Raw genomic sequence first — 19,021 nt, 5'->3', positions numbered from 1 at the left:
GTTTGTAGGTTGTGAACATCCCAGGCTGGGACCTACAGCAGCAAAGGCATTCAGGGTAGCAGGGCAAATAGTGACAACTGCTCACTGGTCTGGATTGCATCCTGAACCCCATGACAGGTGCCTATGTCCCAGTTTTAGGCTCCACTGCAATCTGCAAAACCCTCACCTGGCTGCCACCTAACCCCACAGCTACCTAAATTCGCTGAGTACCTAAACTTTTGCTGCAAAAGGCAGGTAAGTTTCTGCCTCCGAGCATGCACATTGCTCCCTAAGACAGGTATCTGGATGCCTATCTCATGCTAAGCTCCAACCTGATCCTCAAACCAGGAGAAGATAGACGGAGGTATGCCTATCTTACTTTAATCCAGCAGGCAAGCTCAGAGCACGCCTAACACTAACAAAATAGGCAGCGAGGACAATAACCTTTAGCCTAGTGGTTCGAGCACTCACTTGGGATGTGGAAAACCCTGGTTTGATTCCTCCCTCTACTTGATGAAGAGAAGGGATCTGAACAGGGATTCCCTCCACCTTTTGAGTGCCCTAATCACAGGGCTAAAGGTTATTAGGGAGCTCTCCTCCTCTTCCCTTCCCCTGCCATCTTGTGCGGAGTGAGACAGGCCACAAGAAACAGTTTAGGCACCTAAGTCACCTGACTCCAGACAAAGGGTTTCCACAAGCAGAGACAGGTGCCTCTCTGCAGGCTGGACTTAGGTGCCTAACTCTTTAAGAGCAGAGGGACTTAGGACATCCCGCTCTTGTCAGCATCTCCCATTGCCCTGCCTAAAGTGCTGGCTTTTATGGATCCCATTCTCAGGTGCCTGTCTCTTCCCAAGTACTGTACAGAGGTCCTAACTCATCCTTTGTGGTTTTCAAGGTGCCTAAAAGTTAGGCATTGCAATGTTGAGCACTGCAATGGCTAAGTCCCTTTGTGAATCCAAATCTCAGTTCCTTCAAAGCCAGGCGCAAACAGTTAAACAGGAGGAACAGAATACAAAGCAGGAGCCTTAGCTTTTAAGGCCTCAGGTACAGCCATCCATCCCTATTCAGCAAAGTATGTACGCATTCAACTTCAGTGGGTCTTAAGTATGTGCTTAAGTTCTTTGCTGAAGAGGGATCTATTTCATCATGTGCTCAAATGCTTTGCTGTATTGGGGCCTAACCAAATAACATACAGGTAAAGGAAAGGGAATGTCTGAATTGGTGACAGATTGTTTAAATCATCACACTGAAAGTCATTTTCTCAGAAGAGATTCCTTTCGCTGGAATGTGTGACCTCTGCCAAGTAATCAAGTCAATGCATTTCTCATCAAAAGTATTACTTCTAAAATTGCTAACACATTGCTCTGAATGCATGACAGATAAAGCTATTGAATGTGCACTGTTATGCTGTCAAGCAACGTTTACCTTATTCCAAGGTACATTTAAATTGAATCCTTTTCCTTTTCCCTGACCAACAGCATCATAATCAGATTCTCTGAGCAAGGGCCAGAACTGCTGATGTTCATAGCGATGCCAGGAGTAATAGAGAACACTGAAAGAAAGAACAAACAAATCCAACTGAAACAAAAGTTACGAAGGATCTTTTCACATCTGACCCTCTCTGGCTCATTTCACATACAGCAGGAAAATAGGCCTTAAGTAGCAAACATTCCCCATCTTTCTCTCCACTAATATTGCTGAACAAACTGGCACCCACTTACTTGAAAAGCTCTGTATAGTCTAGCACAACAGTCAAATTCAGCTAGGGCACTTTTGCTGTAAGTTTCTGGCACAGACTGCTCTAGGGCCAGAGAAAGGGAATTTTTGAAAGAAGGGTCTTGCTGATGGGCTCAGAGTTTGTAGCTTTTAGAAAACTGCATAGAACACATTTGTTTAAACCAGTTGTTCACTGAATATTTGGATAGTGGTGCAGAGAGAGCTTTCTATCAGTAAACAAAGGTAGCCACAGAGCTCATGTTGTGTCAATTTTTCTAGAGTAGACTTACAAATTACTTTTAATTAGGTTTAAAAATTTGTTTCAGTTTGTTTGACAAATGAGAATAAATAAATACAGTTTCAGAGAGAATGAAGTACACCTCTATCCCAATATAACGCGACCTGATATAACACGAATTCAGACATAACGCGGTAAAGCAGTGCTCCGGGGAGGGGGTAGAGGTGTACCTAGAAGAATGAGAGGCATTTTGTAGGAATTTCTATTTTAGAATAAGAAGGGTTTTATTCTACTGAGAGGCAACCAAAAATAAACCAACTTGACATGCAAAAGAAAATTACAAACCTGGGATCCTCTTCAAATACATATTGAATTCCTTGTCCATGGTGCACATCCCAGTCAACAATGAGAATTCTGCATGAATCAAAAGGAAATATTCACTAGAACCATCACAGCAACCCAAGCCAAGAGGATAGTAAGTAACAAATAGAGAAGATTGTTAAAGGCACTTTGGTGCCAAAAGCCTATGGTCTTTCAGTGGAAGTTAGGCACCTAACTGCCATTTGTGTCTTTGAAAACCTACCCCAGAGATAAATATACACTAACCTCTGAAGACCATATCTTCTTTTGGCATATTGAGCTGCAATAGCAACATTATTGAACACGCAGAATCCATTGGCTGCATTTCGCTGGCTGTGATGACCTGGAGGCCTGAAACAAAGCTAGACATGGTTACTCACTAAGAATGAACTTTGGTTTAAAAGTAATCTAACCCCTGCTTGGTTGGAGTGGCACCCTGTACCCCTCTAGTGGTGGCTGGGCCAGCAAGAGATTGATAAGCCTGCTACAGCCAGGGCTAAGAGACATATCTTTTAGCTCAGGCAGCAGAGGCTCATATATTTAGCTCAAGAGGTCCCATGGTTTATCCCTGCTGCCGGTACCTCTGTGAGGGTCAGAACTCTTAAGTGCTTCATTACCTTACTAATGCCATTCCATTGCGCACTTTTCCTGACATCACAGAGTCCACCAGTTGCAAAGTTGCTCCTACTGCTAGTTTAGCACAGCGGTAAGTATTCTAAGAAAAGAAATCTAATTATTGTCATCAGCCACCCACCAGCTGGTTTAAACTAAACATAACTGACATGTTTTGCATCACTATAACAGATTATTTGAAGTGTTCCCTCCCCGGTGAAGTTGGATGTAACTGAGAGCAGAATTTGACAATGGAAACTCAAGTATGACTTTTACTAGAAATATTTGTGTATATCATGCACTGTTCAGAAGCATGAGCAATACACAGGCAAAAATGGGAAGAATTATGGGAGGAAAGTGTTGGCCTTAACTCTTAGTCTCCTTACTTTTATTAGTTTAAAATAAAATCCAAAACTATACTTCAATCAGGTGGTGTGGTTAGAGAGCAGACGCTGTGGAGCTGTTATGTTTGTTAGTTAAAATTACTATACTGATACTTGTAAGTACCTCGTGAAAAAAACTACTAGTATATTTAAACAAACAAACACACAAACAAAAATGTTGGCTATTTTAATTCCAGCTATAAAAAATGGGCTTCTAATGCAACAGTAAATAAATCACAACAGGGAAATGGCCATGCCCACATACCGGATGAAAGTAAACAGCATCATAATTTTCTGAGACTCTTTGGAGTTCTTCTTCATTCATTGTCTGGGTGCTCTTTACAACTTCCAAGTATTCTGAACTTTAATTGAAAAAAGAGAAAGCAGGTTAACTGAGATATGCCTAAAAAATCTCTGCTAAACATAGAATATCAGGATCAGAAAGGACCTCAGGAGGTCATCCTACTCAAAGAAGGACTAATCCCAGGACAGATTTTCATCCCAGTTCCCTAAATGGCTCCCTCAACGACTGAACTAACAACCCTTGGTTTGGCAGGCCAATGCTCAAACCACTGAGCTATCCCTCCTCCTTTACTAATGTGAAAAGAAAAGAGTATGTGATAATATGAGAGGTTGGTGGTAGCATGTGAGACCTAACTTCAGAATGTCAATCCCACAGCAGGATTCTACTTTGATCAAAGCAATAAAATCAAAATACTCTCTGGGTCCCAAGAAAATGCATTCAGATCACAAGTAAAATTGAGCTTGGTGGTTTTATCCTAATATACCATCAACATTTGCCCACACTGAAAAACCATTGTACAACATGGCACAATGAAGTCTGGGCCAGGGCTACAGCCAGGGCCTTCTGAGTTCAGGAATCCCATCTCTGGGGTACCATCTCTGAGTATGTATGCCACAGTCCCTCTGCGCCCAGGGCCTTCTGCAGAATTAAATACAATGCATTTCTATTTGATTCAGGCCTTGGCTACACTCACACTTTACAGCGCTGCAACTGGGGTGTGAAAAAACACCCCCCTGAGCGCTGCAAGATACAGTGCTGTAAAGCGTCAGTGTAATCAGGGCAGCAGCGCTGGGAGCGCGGCTCCCAGCGCTGCACGCTACACCCGTAAGGGATGTGGTTTACATGCAGCGCTGGGAGAGCTCTCTCCCAGCGCTGCCGCTCTGACTACACTCACACTTCAAAGCGCTGCCGCGGCAGCGCTCCGGCAGCACTTTGAAATTCCAAATGTAGCCATACCCTCAATTTATCTTGGATAATTTCCCCTTCTTTTCCCCTCAACATCTCTCCCTATTTGATTTATATAAATTCCCATTTTTCTTGCATTCATTTTTTCTGGCAAAGTTGGACTAGTTTTGTTTAAAGTTTACTTTTAAAGTTTTACATGTTCAGTGCCTCAGTTATATGCAGTTAACACATGCATCCGACAAAGTGGGTATTCACCCACGAAAGCTCATGCTCCAATACGTCTGTTAGTCTATGGGTACGTAAGTCTACACTACAGGATAAATTCGAATTAGCTTAAACCGACTTTATAAAAAAGATATTATAAAGTCGATTCTGCGCGTCCACACTAGGCACATTAATTCGGCGGTGTGCGTCCATTGTCCGAGGCTAGTATCGATTTCTGGAGCGTTGCACTGTGGGTAGCTATCCCGTAGCTATCCCATAGTTCCCGCAGTCTTCCCTGAGCCTTGGAATTCTGGGTTGAGACCCCAGTGCCTGAAGGGGCAAAAATCATTGTCGCGGGTGGTTCTGGGTACAGCCTCACCCCTCCCTCCCTCCGTGAAAGCAGCAGACAGCCATTTCGTGCCTTTTTTCCTGGGTGAACTGCGCAAACGCCATAGCACAGCAAGCATGGACCCTGCTCAGCTCAATAGCGCAATCGTGAACGTTGTAAATACCTCGCGCATTCTCGTGCTGTCTATGGTGAACCACGAACTGCAAACGCAGGAGAGGAGGAAGCAGCTACGGCAGCGCGGCGACGAGTGATGAGGACATGGACACTGAATTCTCCCTAACCGCGGGCCCCTGTGCTTTGGAGCTCTGGCTGGTAACGGGGGAGGTTCTACCCATTGAACGCCGATTTTGGGCCCGGGAAACAAGCACAGACTGGTGGGACCGTATAGTTTTGCAGGTGTGGGACGATTCACAGTGGCTGCGAAACTTTCGCATGCGTAAGAGCACTTTCTTTGAACTTTGTGACTTGCTTTCCCGTGTCCTGAAACGCCATACCAAGATGAGAGCAGCCCTCACAGTGGAGAAGCGAGTGGCAATAGCCCTCTGGAAGCTTGCAACGCTAGACAGCTACCGGTCAGTTGGGAATCAATTTGGAGTGGGAAAATCTACTGTGGGGGCTGCTGTGTTGCAAGTAGCCAAAGCAATCATTAAGCTGCTGCTACGAAAGGTTGTGACTCTGGGAAGCGTGCAGGTCATAGTGGATGGTTTTGCTGCAATGGGAGTCCCTAACTGTGGGGGGGCGAGAGATGGAACCCATATCCCTATCTTGGCACCAGAGCACCAGGGCACCCAGTATATAAACCGCAAGGGGTACTTTTCCATGGTGCTGCAAGCACTGGTGGATCACAAGGGATATTTCACCAACATCCACGTGGGATGGCCAGGAAGGGTTCATGACACTCGTGTCTTCAGGAACACTACTCTGTTTAAATGGCTGCAGCAAGGGAATTACTTCCCAGACCAGAAAATAACAGTTGGGAATGTTGAAATGCCTGTAGTTATCCTGGGGGACGCAGCCTACCCCTTGATGCCATGGCTCATGAAGCCATACACAGGCAGCCTGGACAGTAGTCAGGAGTTGTTCAACTACAGGCTGAGCAAGTGCAGAATGGTGGTAGAATGTGCATTTGGCCATTTAATGGCGCACTGGCGCACATTACTGACTCACTCAGACCTCAGCCAAACTAATGTCCCCATTGTTATTGCTGCTTGCGGTGTGCTCCACAATCTCTGTGAAAGTAAGGGGGAGACCTTTATGGCGGGGTGGGAGGCTGAGGCAAATCACCTGGCTGCTGATTATGCGCAGCCAGACACCAGGGCGACTAGAAGAGCACACCAGGAAGCGGTGCGCATCAGAGAAGCCTTGTAAACGAGTTTCATCATGGGCCAGGGTACGGTGTGACTGCTGTGTTTGTTTCCCCTTCATGAACCTCCCCTCTTTATTGACTCCTCCTGTAAGCAACCCACCCTCCCCCTTCAATTACAGCTCGCTTATGGAAGTAAAGTCACTATCGTTTAAAAAGCATGTATTCTTTATAAAAAGTCATTCCCTGTAAGCAACCCACCCTCCCCCTTCGTTTAAAAAGCATGTAATTATAAAAACAGTAAGAGAAATAACAAGGTATCACGGGAGTGGTTTGGGAGGAGGATAGGAGGGAAGGAAAAGGCCATTAAGCACATTTCAATGTAATGACAGCCTTTTGGTTGGACTGTCCATGGGGGTGGAGTGGGTTGGTGCACAAAGCCTTCCCCCACGCGTTCTTACACGTCTGGATGTGGAAGATATGGAACATGGTGAGTACTGAGGGTGGTTAAACATGGGCTGCAATGGCACTCTGTGACCCCGCTGCTCCTCCTGAAGATCCACTAGACGTCGGAGGATGTCAGTTTGATCACACAGCAGCTCCAGTGTTGCATCCCGCCACCGCTGATCTTCCTGCCTACACCTCTGATCTTCCTGCAGCCACCTCTCATCTCGAGCGTCTCTCCTATCCTCACGTTCACTGGCATCTTTCCTGTACTTTGCTACCACGTCCTTCCACTCTCCCAGATGAGCTCTTTCATTGAGAGTTATTGCCATGATTTCTGTGAACATTTCATCTCGTGTCCTCTTCTTCCTCCTCCTTATCTGAGCTAGCCTTCGGGATGGAGTAGGGAGGCTTGAAAAATTTGCAGCGCATGAATGGGGGAAAATAGTGATAGAAGGATTATAAAAGATACATTTCACAGAAGAATGGTTATACTCTTTCATAGTGAACAACACTATTCACCTTACATAGCACATGTGATTTCACTACAAGGTCGCATTTGGATTCTTTTAGTACTGAGTGCCTGCGGCTGTGGTGTAACAGATCAACACAGACACAGGTCCGGGCATCACAATTCAGCTTGCATGCGGTCATGGTAAGCCATACAAAGAGGCATATAGCTTCTCCCTGTGCTGCTGCTTTAACAAGGAGCAGCAGACGCCAAACCCTAACCCTAACCCTGGAATTGCTTTACCCCTCCCCCCACCGCATGGCTGGTATAATGGAAGATCACTGCTAATCACCCCCCCTTTCTCCTCCCAGCCCCCCACCCCACCGCCTGGCTGGTAGCTGGGAAGATTCCTGCTGGCCAAATGCTAAAAAGCTCAGGGCCATTAACCCCCCTCCCCTCCTCCACCCCCCGCTTGGCTACCTGCAAGGAAGGATTTCTTTTAAGCAACAGGCAAGCAGCCCAGTAGGAATGGCCATCTCTGTCCCCTTAATAAAATTCCTTAATTTCAACCAGGTTACCATGAACGATATCACTCTGCTGAGAATAACAGAGCGAGATAAAGAACGGATGTTTCTTGAATGCCTGCAATCACCGGGACCATACGCAGCTAGGCTTTGTCATGCAATGAGACCCGATTACTTGCTACATGCATGGCGTGGTAAAGTGTCCTACCATGGTGGACGGAACAAGGCTGCCTTGCCCAGAAACCTTCTGCAAAGGCTTTTGGAGTACCTCCAGGAGCGCTTCATGGAGATGTCCCTGGAGGATTTTTGCTCCATCTCCAGACATGTTAACAAACTGTTCCAGTAACTTTAATGCTTGCTAATGCATGCCAAGACCTCATGGCAAATCAATCATTAAAAACGCTTGCTTTTAAACTATGTTTTATATTTACAAAGGTACACTCACCAGAGGTCGCTTCCATGGCTTCACCGTCTGGGCTAGTGGCTTGGGAGGGTAATTCCATCTGGGTCACAAAAAGCTCCTGGCTGCTAGGGAGAATGGAGTGCTGTGTGCTCTCTGCAAGCTCTTCCTCCTCTTCTTCCTCGTCATCTTCCCCCTCTGCTGAATCCTCATCCATGGTTGACATTATAACCCCCACCTCGGAATCAAGGGGGGGGGGTAGTGGTGGCGCAGCCCCCTAAAATTGCATGCAGCTCAGCGTAGAAGCGGCATGTTTTTGGCCCTGATCCAGATCTTCCATTTGCTGCTTTGGTTTTCTGGTAGGCTTGTCTGAGCTCCTTCACTTTCACTCTGCACTGCACTGAGTCCCTGGTGTGGCCTCTCTCCCTCATGGTATTGGAAATTTTTTCAAAAGTTTTTTCATTTCGTCTTTTGGAACGGAGTTCTGTTAGCACTGAATCCTCTCCCCATATAGCAATAAGATCCAGTACCTCTCGTGCGGTCAATGCTGGCGCTCTTTTTCTATTCTCAGGAGACTGCATTGTTACCTGTGCTGATGGGCTCCGCATGGTCACCTGTGCTGATGAGAGCTCCACGCTGGCCAAACAGGAAATGCAATTCAAAAGTTCGCGGGGATTTTCCTGTATACCTGGCCAGTGCATTAGAGTTCAGTTACCTGTCCAGAACGGCCACTAGTGCACTGTGGGATACCACCCGGAGGCCAATAACTTCGATTTGCGGCCACACTAACCCTAAATCGATACGCTAATATCGATTTTAGCGTTACTCCTCTCGTTGGGGAGGAGTACAGAAATCGATTTAAAGAGCCCTTTAAATCGATTTAAAGTGCATTGTGGTGTGGACGGGTACAGCGTTAAATCGATTTAATGCTGTTAAAATCGATTTAACAGCGTAGTGTGGACCAGGCCTATAAGGTGCCACAGGACTCTTTGCTGCTTTTGCAGTTAGTACTGTATACAATTGGCAATCTCTGCTCAAAAGAAGCCCAGAATAGGAAAAGCAAGAAAACTGTCAGACAGGATTTAGGTGCATTACAGACTTGTGCAGGGAAGTTTGTTCGGCACCTGCCCTCACCACACCTAGATCTGACTAGTCTTTCATTTGGAGCCTGATCCATTGCCCACTAATATCAGCGGGAATCCTTCAATTGACTTCAGTCAGCTTTGGGTCAGGACCTTTCATAGCAGCAAAATATATGAACAGTTTTTTGTAAAGATCAAATAGGATCCAGGTGATTAAATTAACATTATACTTGATATCTCACCTGTGAACCAACATGATCTCTTCTTCGGTTCCTTCCCTGACAGGTACATGGATACATCTTTCCACAAGATGATAATGTTTAAGTTGCTCATAGGAGGATAACAATCTTTCCGGCACTTCAATATCACACTCAGGGCTACAAATAAACAATAATTATCTTGTTACAATACAATATCAACAAAGCTTATTATAAATCCTCTTCAGGGATGCTTAGGCTTAAATTTAATTGTGAGAAGATTCTTTTTTCTTGCAAGAGTGAAAGAAAAAAGATATTTGAAAACTTTCCAGTTTGTGGAGTTAGGGAGGTGTGGGAACAACAAACATTTTTGGTTATAAAAATGCATGAGTAAAAAGGAATTTTATGTGGCTCTTTAAAAACATCAGGCGTGCAACCGACAAAGAATGAAGCCCCCTAAAAGATCAATAAAAAATAGAGCTAGAGCTCCAAAATAAAGAAGGCAGGAGTACTCAAATGAAAAGAGCATCAGAGATAAATAATGCTCAAGGCCAGCAAAGAAAAAGGGGATTTACAGCAGGATTCTACTTTGATCAAAAGCAATAAAATCAACATACTCTCTGGGTCCCAAGAAAATGCAGCTCACAAAATGGAAATCAGGACCACTCATCAGCTCTTGTATAGAGCATTTCTAAAAACGCTCTAATAACGGATAGTTGATAGAAAATTCAGCAAACCTGCAGCTGACTTACTCATCCCAAAGTAGTTTGTAACTTGTCATTTCATCATCGTAAATCAAAGCTGTTCCTGAAGCCATTGCTAAAACAAAACAAAATAGACATCCCAAGATACATTTGTGCATATTCAGGCAGAAAATTGCCCTGCAATTGTCTGAATACACAGCAAGCCAACATTGTTGCCACAAGCCCACTAGACTCTGTTATCCAAACTGTAACATTGCAATACATACCTACCTGTCAGGGCGGGTCTGAATGTATGTTTGTGAAGTATTGGGTAATCCCCAGACTGGTGAAACCAAAAAGTGTTATTATTTATACCATAGCCATTACAGTTATAATAATTTATCACGTTAACCTTTATAAGGTTTACTTTTAGAAGGATGGGTTTTGTGGACATAAAAAAAATTAATTTTAAAAACGGATACAAAGTGACAAAAGGAAATTCAAATGCAGAACAATAAACTGGTATAATCAAAGGCAAGGACCAGAGATCAGTCAGTGGGATGTTAATATGTAACCTAGAACTGCCAGTATCAGCTCAGCTTACCGGTTCAGTCTAGTATCAGTTTACTTTAGAACGTCTACATTACACGGGGGTTCCCTATTATTAAACAGATCGCGCGTTTGCAGCGAGACTAACTGCAAGATCAAATCATCCAGTCACGCCCCCACCCTCCACCAGTAAAAATAAACCGACGAGCGAGTTGTGCGAACACTTGGGATGCTAGTGAAGCTCCAGCGCTCTCACACCATTACATACCCCGAGGTCAGTGGCACCCCACAAAAGGCCGTGAGACCCCTTGGCTCAGCAGTGCAAACACAGAAGGAGAAGTTGGGGGAGAGGGTATGAGAATGCATCCGTCCTGCAGGCAGGCAACCACCACGTGGGGGCGGACGGCACAAAAGAACAGTGCAAGTGGCGGGAGGGGGAGGCCGCGCACTCCTCGTTCTCTTCCCAGGCTGCGCCTGGGGGTGGGGGTGGTAAAGGGCTTCAGGTAACCGCCCCTCGGGGGGGAGGCGGGGTGGGTGCGAAGGGGACGGGGGCTGTATCTTTGCTCTGAGCTGGGGCCTTGCGTCTCCTACCTGGGCTGTCTTTGTACCGCTGCTGCGGCGCGGCCCCTTTGTCTTCCCTTCCTGTTTCCTTTGTCAGCCCATGAATCCGGAGTGAAACCCCCTTACAGCTCCACCTCCCTCATCCGTCCTTCCTATTTAAGTCCTCACGTGACCGATCTTTGAGGGAGGAGTTACATGGTAGGGTGTTACACGTGTGTGTGTGAGAGAGAGAGTGAGAGAGAACTGGGGATGGCAGAGCACTATGTGTGCGGGGGGGGGGAGGCTGGGCACTGTGTGTGTGAGGTACAGGGCAGTGTGTGTGTTGGGGCAGGGTGGCAGGACACTGTGTGTGTGTGAGGGGCAGTTCACTGGGATGGAGGGGGCACTCGCGGGGCACTCGCAGGGCACTCTGTGTATGTGTTGGGGCAGGAGTGACAGGACACTCTATGTCTGTGAGGGGCAGGGCACTGGCTGGGAGGAGGCACTCGCAGGGCACTCTGTGTATGTGTTGGGGCAGGGGTGGCAGGACACTCTGTGAGGGGTAGGGCGCTGTGTGTGTGTGTGTGTGTGAGTGAGAACCTCACTGAGGAAACTTGGAGGGCCTGATTCTCCTTACACTAAGGACACTTTACACCTCTCTCGTGTGTAAAGAGGTTTTCTGGTGTGTAAATACGTAAGTTATATCCATTCTGAGGCCGCTTTACACTACCAGAGCTGTGTAAATAGACTTAGGCCTGGTCTACACCTGAAACCTAGCTACTTCACTCAGCGGTGTGAAAAATTCACACCCTCAGAGACAGTCCGCTGACCTAAACCCCAGTATAGACACTGGTAAGTCAATAGAAGAATTCTTGCTTGGACCTAGCTACCACCTCTCAAGGTAAAATCCCTTCCATCGCTATAGCAAGTGTCTATACTACAGCACTACAGTGGCATAGTTGCCACACTGCAGGTGTGCCGCTGTAGCGTAAACATATCATTAGTGCAAACTGGTATCAGCCCTTTTGTCAGGGATTGTTTTGAATGTGTTTTCCAGGCCGATCTTTGTTACACTCCCAGACAGGGACAGTTTAAAACAGGAGTATTTTATTAAACTTTTGGCATAATCCAACAAAACCCTTCAACCTAAATCCTGACTAAATCCCTCAATATGAAGGTAAATAAAACTAAACTAAGGAAAGAACTCATTTTATTTTTTATAAAGAACCACGAATCTAATTCCCTGTGGATCATACTCAAAATGTACCTTTTAGTATGATCAAAACCAGGTTAGTGATGTTGTTGACCATTCGGAAAGCTATTGTGCTTCTAAAATGGGTTACCTACTGCTGGGTATGAATGTTACATTGAAGAAAGCCTTTTTATGCAACCTTTATGGGAGAGTTGGTACTTGTATAAGCACTGACAGAGTTCTTTAAATATTTACCATTGTATCACCGGAGATTGACACACAAGCCACAGGACAGAATGACCTGAGCTTTTGAACAACATGCTTTTTAAACCAGTTGCTTCATTATACAACAGAGCTTTAAAGTTTCAGCTTCTGGATATTTCTCAATCTGTATTAGTTTTCCAGTCCATAATAGCAAACTATGGGCTACCTCTGGTTCAGATGCATATATATATAAGAACATAAGAATGACCATACAGGGTCAGACCAAAGGTTCATATAGCCAAGTATCCTGTCTTCCGGCAAGTGGCCAATGCCAGGTGCCCCAAAGGGAATGAACAGAACATGTAATCATCAAGTGATCCATTCCCTGTTGCCCATTCCCAGCTTCTGGCAAAAAGTGGGCATCTCTGCCCATCCTGACTAATAGCCACTGATGGACCTACCCTCCATGAATTTATCTCATTCTTTTTTGAACCCTGTTATAGTCTTGGCCTTCACAACATCCTCTGGCAAATTATTTACATTTAATGAATGTCAATGGGAATTATGGACACCTACCTAAGGATGGGATGTTTCCCAGTAACAACAGTACTCAGTTCATAACAAGAGTTCCATAATATATACAGAAACCTCTATGCCATATGAATTTTAATTATTATAAAAGATTATATTGGGGCCTATCTGCTCTACTTGAATAAACATGCTTGTACACAACTCTGTTATGAATGGGGATACAGTTAATACAACTTTTTATTGCCAGTATGGATAGGCAAACAGCTCTAAAAATATATTAAGATCTGATTCAGTCCTGTATTTTCTTGTCCTCACTGGTAAGAAGAAGCCATGTTGTTACTATTGGCCTTAGGCAAAGAGTGGAACTCCATAGTGCTGGGAACTAAACAACATGGGACAGAAGACAGTCCCTGCCCCAGAGAGCTTGTAAGTGAACAAGAGGGAGATTAATGAATCACTAAAAAACTATTTGCTTAGTTTTAATAAGGATGCCCTGGAGCATGATAGAGAATCATGTGCTAGCAGGTATAGTTGGGATCTTAGGACCTTGCTTTAAAATTCCAGATTCTTTTTTAAACTTTTTAAATATACAAACACAACAGGAAGCATATTACTGGTGTAGCTGATAATTTATGCAGTCCTATTACATGTTTTTGTGCTGATTATACATCTTTATGAAATTAGTTCTTATGTGTTTGAAATTAAGCTGAGACCCATCCATCACCACTGTTTTTAAAGATTAGCACAGGCATACTACAACTGACTATGCTAATTACAATCATTTGGCCAGTATAATGTTTTACATTTCTTGAATATTATCAGTGCCTTTTGCAGTTGTCTTAGCCTCGTGTAATTCCCAAAGACAGCTGGTAAACCACCTGTGTTGATTTTTTAAAGTAACGAATGTTTCATTTTAATTAATAAAATGAAAACAGACTAGATACATTCAGTAGAGTTCTGATTCAGGTTCCAGTAGGAATGTGCACTTTCAAAATGATCACACACGATAAATTACTTTTTCAAAAACTGTACTCGTCTTATGCTTTAAAATATTAATACTATGGCATTGTAAGTGCTATCCATTATAAAATAAAACTAGCCATCCAACCATGTCCTTCTGAGGCTGAGGTCCTTTGGCCCTGAGGCACTCAATCTGATGTCTATTTGACAGGAAAGGAAATCATTTTATCCATGTAGAAATGTCCAGTAGAGGGCCACCTTCTTTTAAAACACTCCATCAGTGTAAGAAATTAAGTAGATTATTAGTGTAGATCTAGGCCAAATTTTATCAAAGCAGGTGCCTAAAATTCAGCACCTAAAACCACAGTTAGCCGTGTAAAAGTCAATATTGAGATATTACAGTGATGAGCAATACAGAAGACTTAAGAAACTGTAGACAGATTTTCAGAGGTGCTGAGCACCTCAAACAGCATTAGAAGCATTCATAGTTATGATTTGCATAAGAAAGTGTTTTATGACAGGGTTATACATATTATGCAAGATTTTTCACAACAATCTGAGAATACACATTTACACATGCTTTGCCAAAGTGGCTGGAACACCATTTACCACACAGAACTTATCTCCACTTATACCCAGGTTGAATTCAACCTGTTATAACATATTTTTAAAAAATTACATTAAGACTTTACATTGCATTTATAATACATTTCTATTTACAAAATTGCATTGGTAAGAGGAGTGTAGTCACCTTTTACATGTATCAGGGATCACAAGATAAATATTTATAAACATTTATGGTGTTTCCATTTCCGTGTGGCCAAAGTCAGCTGGGAGTCCCTCCTCTGCCAGCGGTATATTTGGTTGACTAAAACAGTACCCTCCTCAATATTCCCCACAATGAGATACACCACGGGGCGGTAGGTTTGGGTCATCCTCTGAGTACAATTTTCATTCATAAGCAACCACTGTTGTATCATGTTCTGAGTATCATAAGGCAAGAACAAACCCTGGTTGATGAGTTCCACCTGGCATTCAATATTATACGCCTGATCACCAGAAACTGTTCTCTTTTTGGACAGCTTTACCTTCACCGCTGGGGAAAAAAACACGTAAGTTACTTTAACTATTTAAATGTAGCAAGGAATCCTGCCTAATGAGCAGTGGAGGGATACATAGTGTGTTCCAAAGTATAAGTATTAGGCCATACCTTTGTTTTGGGTCATTGCCACAGATTATGGCAGTATTTTTTCAAAGAGGGACATAGATAAGAGAAGTTTTTCACAGAATCACACAACCAGGAAAATGTAACCTCACAAAGATCACTGTCATATATCTTTAGTGACACTGCATGTGTCCAACTACTAGGGTGACCAGATGTTCCAGCACACTGGTATTCCAGCTTTGTAGGGCAGCCCAGTATCCCAGCTAATCTTATTGAAATTGTGACTTTGTCCATTTTTCAGCAGAATCAACCAGCAAAATATCTGGCTACTGCTGCCTGCTCTTTGCTCCCCCTTCTTTAGTTCTTCCCTTTCCAGCTCCCATCCAGCTCTTTCCCCACATCTAACTGCATTATTGTATTTCCACACACGCTTCTCCTAAGGTCTGATCCAAAGTCAACTGAAGTCCATAAGAGTCTTAGTATTGACTTCTGTGGGTTCTGGAAAAGGCTTCTAGCTGTAATCTCAAAGTATTGTCAGTGGAACCCCAATGAGGCAGCAGCCAGAACATTCAAACCCTCATCAGGTAGGACCTTTTTTTAATGTTGCTGTTTACTGAATCTTGCTTTGTGTGGTTAACAGGAATAATGCACATGTACACTATCAGTAAGGAACTTTCCTCTTTTAATGTCAAACAGCCAAGTGCCTCCACTTTCTTTTGTTTTTAACTGCCAAAAAAGGGCTACTTCACTCCTTTGCCACAGATGTTATCCATAAAGTACACTGCAATAAAGTACAGCAAACTAGACTAGAATAAAAAAGCCACATGGTTATAAAATAGACAATAAGGCAACCTCATCATTCAAAAGAAATCAGCATGGGACCTATTTGTATATTGTTTATAGGAGAAAAAAGTTCCAGAAAATATTCATTTGGGGCTAAATCCTGACACACACACACACACACACACACACACACACACACACACACACACACACACACACACACACACACACACACACACACACACACACACACACACACCCTGAAATCGGTGACCAAACTCTCATTGACTTTAGTGGGATCAGCATTTAGCCCTTGATACCCACTCACAAACTACTAGTTATATTAGAGAGAGTTTTTGAATACATCTGAAGTGACAAAGTGTGTCCACTATTCAGGAATCAAAATAATAAGTGTCTAATCATACATATACTAACAAGAACTTACCAAAGTTGTTCGCACAGAAAACATCTAGTACTCTTTTCTGTGTAAAGAATTCCTCCACTGCTGGGCAGGTCTGGCATATAGGCTTTGGCAATTCTGGTAAGAAATATTAAAGTCTCGTTATTGTTTTGTCCTTTGTCTGAATTTAGTGCCAATGAAAGGTGCCAGAGTGACAGGCCTGAAGAGTGGCCTTCTCCATTTAACCACAGAACAGGTGTGACATAGGCAAGCTTCCAGACAGTGCTCTGAAAATGGGCCCCTTCTATGGATGAAAAGGGGTTTCATTTTCCATGCCCTTTCAGTCCTTGCTAAGAGTGACAAGGGTATCAATCTGTACCATTTATGGAATGTGTATGGCAGCAATTCTATTGGTGATGCTATGCTAAATTTATTAGAAGGAAGATCTTGTGATTAAGGCATTGGACTAGGGCTCAGGAAATGGTATTGCTTCTGCCACAGGCTTCCTGTCTGAGCTTGGGCAAGTCACCTATGGCCAGATTTCCAAACGTGACTTTAATAGGAGCTGCTGGATGCTAAAATCTGGGCATTAATCTCTCCATGCCTCAGTTTCCCAGAACTAAAATGGGAATCCTTCCCTACATCACAGAGCTGTTGTGAGGACAAATTTATTGTATATATGAAGTACTCAAATACATGGTGATGAGGGCCATAGACACGCCTATCAGTAAATAAATAAAATACATTGACCTCTATTGATACAGTGGTGATTATGCTGCATATATGCATGATTTTATCAGCCTTCCTCCTGCCTTCTGACCAGCCTTCCTTGACTTCAGTGGCGTTATACTGACTATACCAATTAAAATCTGGCCCAGTTTACACTGAAGGTGTTCAGCACTTCACAGGTCAGGTGCAAAATGGATCTGCATGCATGCACAAACTGAATAAATGTGCACCCATGGAAATGACTATTTACAAGAGACTGTTCTCAAAATTTGTCCCTCAAGTTGTATTTGATTGATTCTGTACACTTGATTTTAAAAGAGCTCACAGCCACTCCCACCCATCTACCTTTATGAATATGTTTGTATTCTTTGCTAAGAGATGCTAGACACATGTCCTCATCAGCAGGGAAACGATCACAGTCCAAACTGTCAGGCCAAGACAGTCCATGGCAGAGGAGCAGAGGAGCACAGCTGTCACGAACAGCGACACACATACTCCTACAAGGATGGATGAAGCTGTGAAAAAATAAGAATCAGGTCCAATCAGCTAAATTTATTGGAAGTCAGTAACAATAGTGATTACTACTACAGTAAATTCTGTAGAGTTGTGCACATCTTTCTTATATGTCAATGTTTAACATCCTCAGTCTTCATCAGTGATACAATTCTACCCAGACAGAGGGTGCTGCTGAAGATTCTGTATCTGGGTCTTGGGCTGGCTTTTAGAATTCATGCATTGTTTAAAGAAAAATGCCTGTATGTCATTCAATAAGGGCCTACTTCTATGTGCAATAACTGATTTCAGCAGTAGCTGGATTGGACCCTACATTATTAAAATGAATAATACAACAATCAAACAAAATCAACCTCAACATTGTTTGATCACAGCTCGCTCTCTTTTTTTTTTTCTTTTACATCATGACCAACGTTTAAGTAGAACACTTGTGTGGAATTCTTTCCTAGAACAGGCAGGCAAAAGAAAGGTTAATAAATATGCTTCAGCAAAAGAGAAACAATTTGGCAGAGAATTATCTTCATTTAAGATTAACCACATGCATTCAGATTGATATCTATTCAGGTACACAAGGCAGGATTTTAGAACATGACTTGGTACTTACGTATCTAAGCAGACTGGTGCAAACAGAGAGCACAAGAATGTCCGTGCATGAGGGTGGCAGCCAGTTTCCACAAAGTGCTGCCATTCAGCAGATTTTGGAATAACCTCTGCCATACTTGTGTGTCCCATCAGGTTGGGAAGCCTCATTTCAGAATAACCAATGCTGTGGCACATGCCCATTTCCATAGGTATTGCTACACACTTAGTGGATAATCCGATGTCAAAACCCATTGTCAATCTTAGGAAGCTACTCAGAGCAAAGAGCATCTGTGCTGCAGGAAACATCTTTGTGTGACTCCTGAGTTGCTAAATATGGAGTTGTAAAGTCCCTCGCCAGTGTTCAGACACACAAGCCTTGTGGTTTATATACACCACAAACTCACTGCCCCATTCGTTTATCAACAGCTTATCAAAACACTCAAGACAAGACCTGGGCTTATTGCCCATTCAAGTGATTGTTGTGATAACCAGTGAGGTGGAGACAATGACTTTCCTTAAATGCAAAAATTTACATATGGGATGTCATGAGTCTAAAAATGTCAGTGCTGCTGCTGCAGCATGCTATGTGGCATATTAAATTGTGACACATGGTAGTTTGTTATGTGCATGCTAAATCAAATTAAGCGAGCCCCTAGAAAAGTACTTGACAGACAGGCTGTCTCCTGGGGTTGGTGTGTCTCTCTTATTGTCAGACATTGCTGATTTGGCAGGAAAAAA

At 43.5% G+C, this 19,021-nt stretch overlaps 2 protein-coding genes across 7 annotated transcripts in view; both read right to left on the bottom strand.

Annotated features, from left to right (window-relative positions):
• Window positions 1-11,395, bottom strand: part of HDAC10 (histone deacetylase 10) — a 36,982-nt gene extending 25,587 nt beyond the window's left edge. For 2 of the 6 annotated variants that reach the window (XM_030549194.1, XM_030549200.1), the window contains exons 1-8: window positions 11,276-11,395; window positions 10,205-10,271; window positions 9,498-9,632; window positions 3,554-3,650; window positions 2,911-3,008; window positions 2,540-2,644; window positions 2,279-2,347; window positions 1,405-1,531 (exon numbers count right to left, since the gene is read on the bottom strand). In XM_030549194.1, the coding sequence (XP_030405054.1) occupies window positions 1,405-1,531; window positions 2,279-2,347; window positions 2,540-2,644; window positions 2,911-3,008; window positions 3,554-3,650; window positions 9,498-9,632; window positions 10,205-10,269 (696 nt within the window). In that variant the 5' untranslated portion in view covers window positions 10,270-10,271; window positions 11,276-11,395. Of the gene's footprint in view, window positions 1-1,404; window positions 1,532-2,278; window positions 2,348-2,539; window positions 2,645-2,910; window positions 3,009-3,553; window positions 3,651-9,497; window positions 9,633-10,069; window positions 10,166-10,189; window positions 10,272-10,952; window positions 11,017-11,275 lie in introns of those variants that run through there. The other 4 variants (XM_030549197.1, XM_030549196.1, XM_030549199.1 and 1 more) reach the window with 4 other exon arrangements.
• A 2,321-nt stretch (window positions 11,396-13,716) lies between these two features.
• LOC115644587 (secreted frizzled-related protein 2-like) lies at window positions 13,717-18,589 on the bottom strand. The gene is made up of 4 exons (XM_030549201.1): window positions 18,306-18,589; window positions 17,534-17,703; window positions 16,505-16,597; window positions 13,717-15,207 (listed from the first exon to the last, which is right to left on the bottom strand). The coding sequence occupies exons 1-4, from the start codon at window positions 18,587-18,589 to the stop codon at window positions 14,897-14,899; spliced, it is 858 nt and encodes a 285-aa protein (XP_030405061.1). The 3' UTR covers window positions 13,717-14,896.
• Between the last annotated feature and the right edge of the window lie 432 nt (window positions 18,590-19,021).

This window comes from Gopherus evgoodei, chromosome 1 (genome assembly GCF_007399415.2).
Source record: "Gopherus evgoodei ecotype Sinaloan lineage chromosome 1, rGopEvg1_v1.p, whole genome shotgun sequence".
NCBI classification, from domain to species: Eukaryota; Metazoa; Chordata; order Testudines; family Testudinidae; genus Gopherus; species Gopherus evgoodei.
This window is presented reverse-complemented; position numbering and strand designations above follow the sequence as displayed.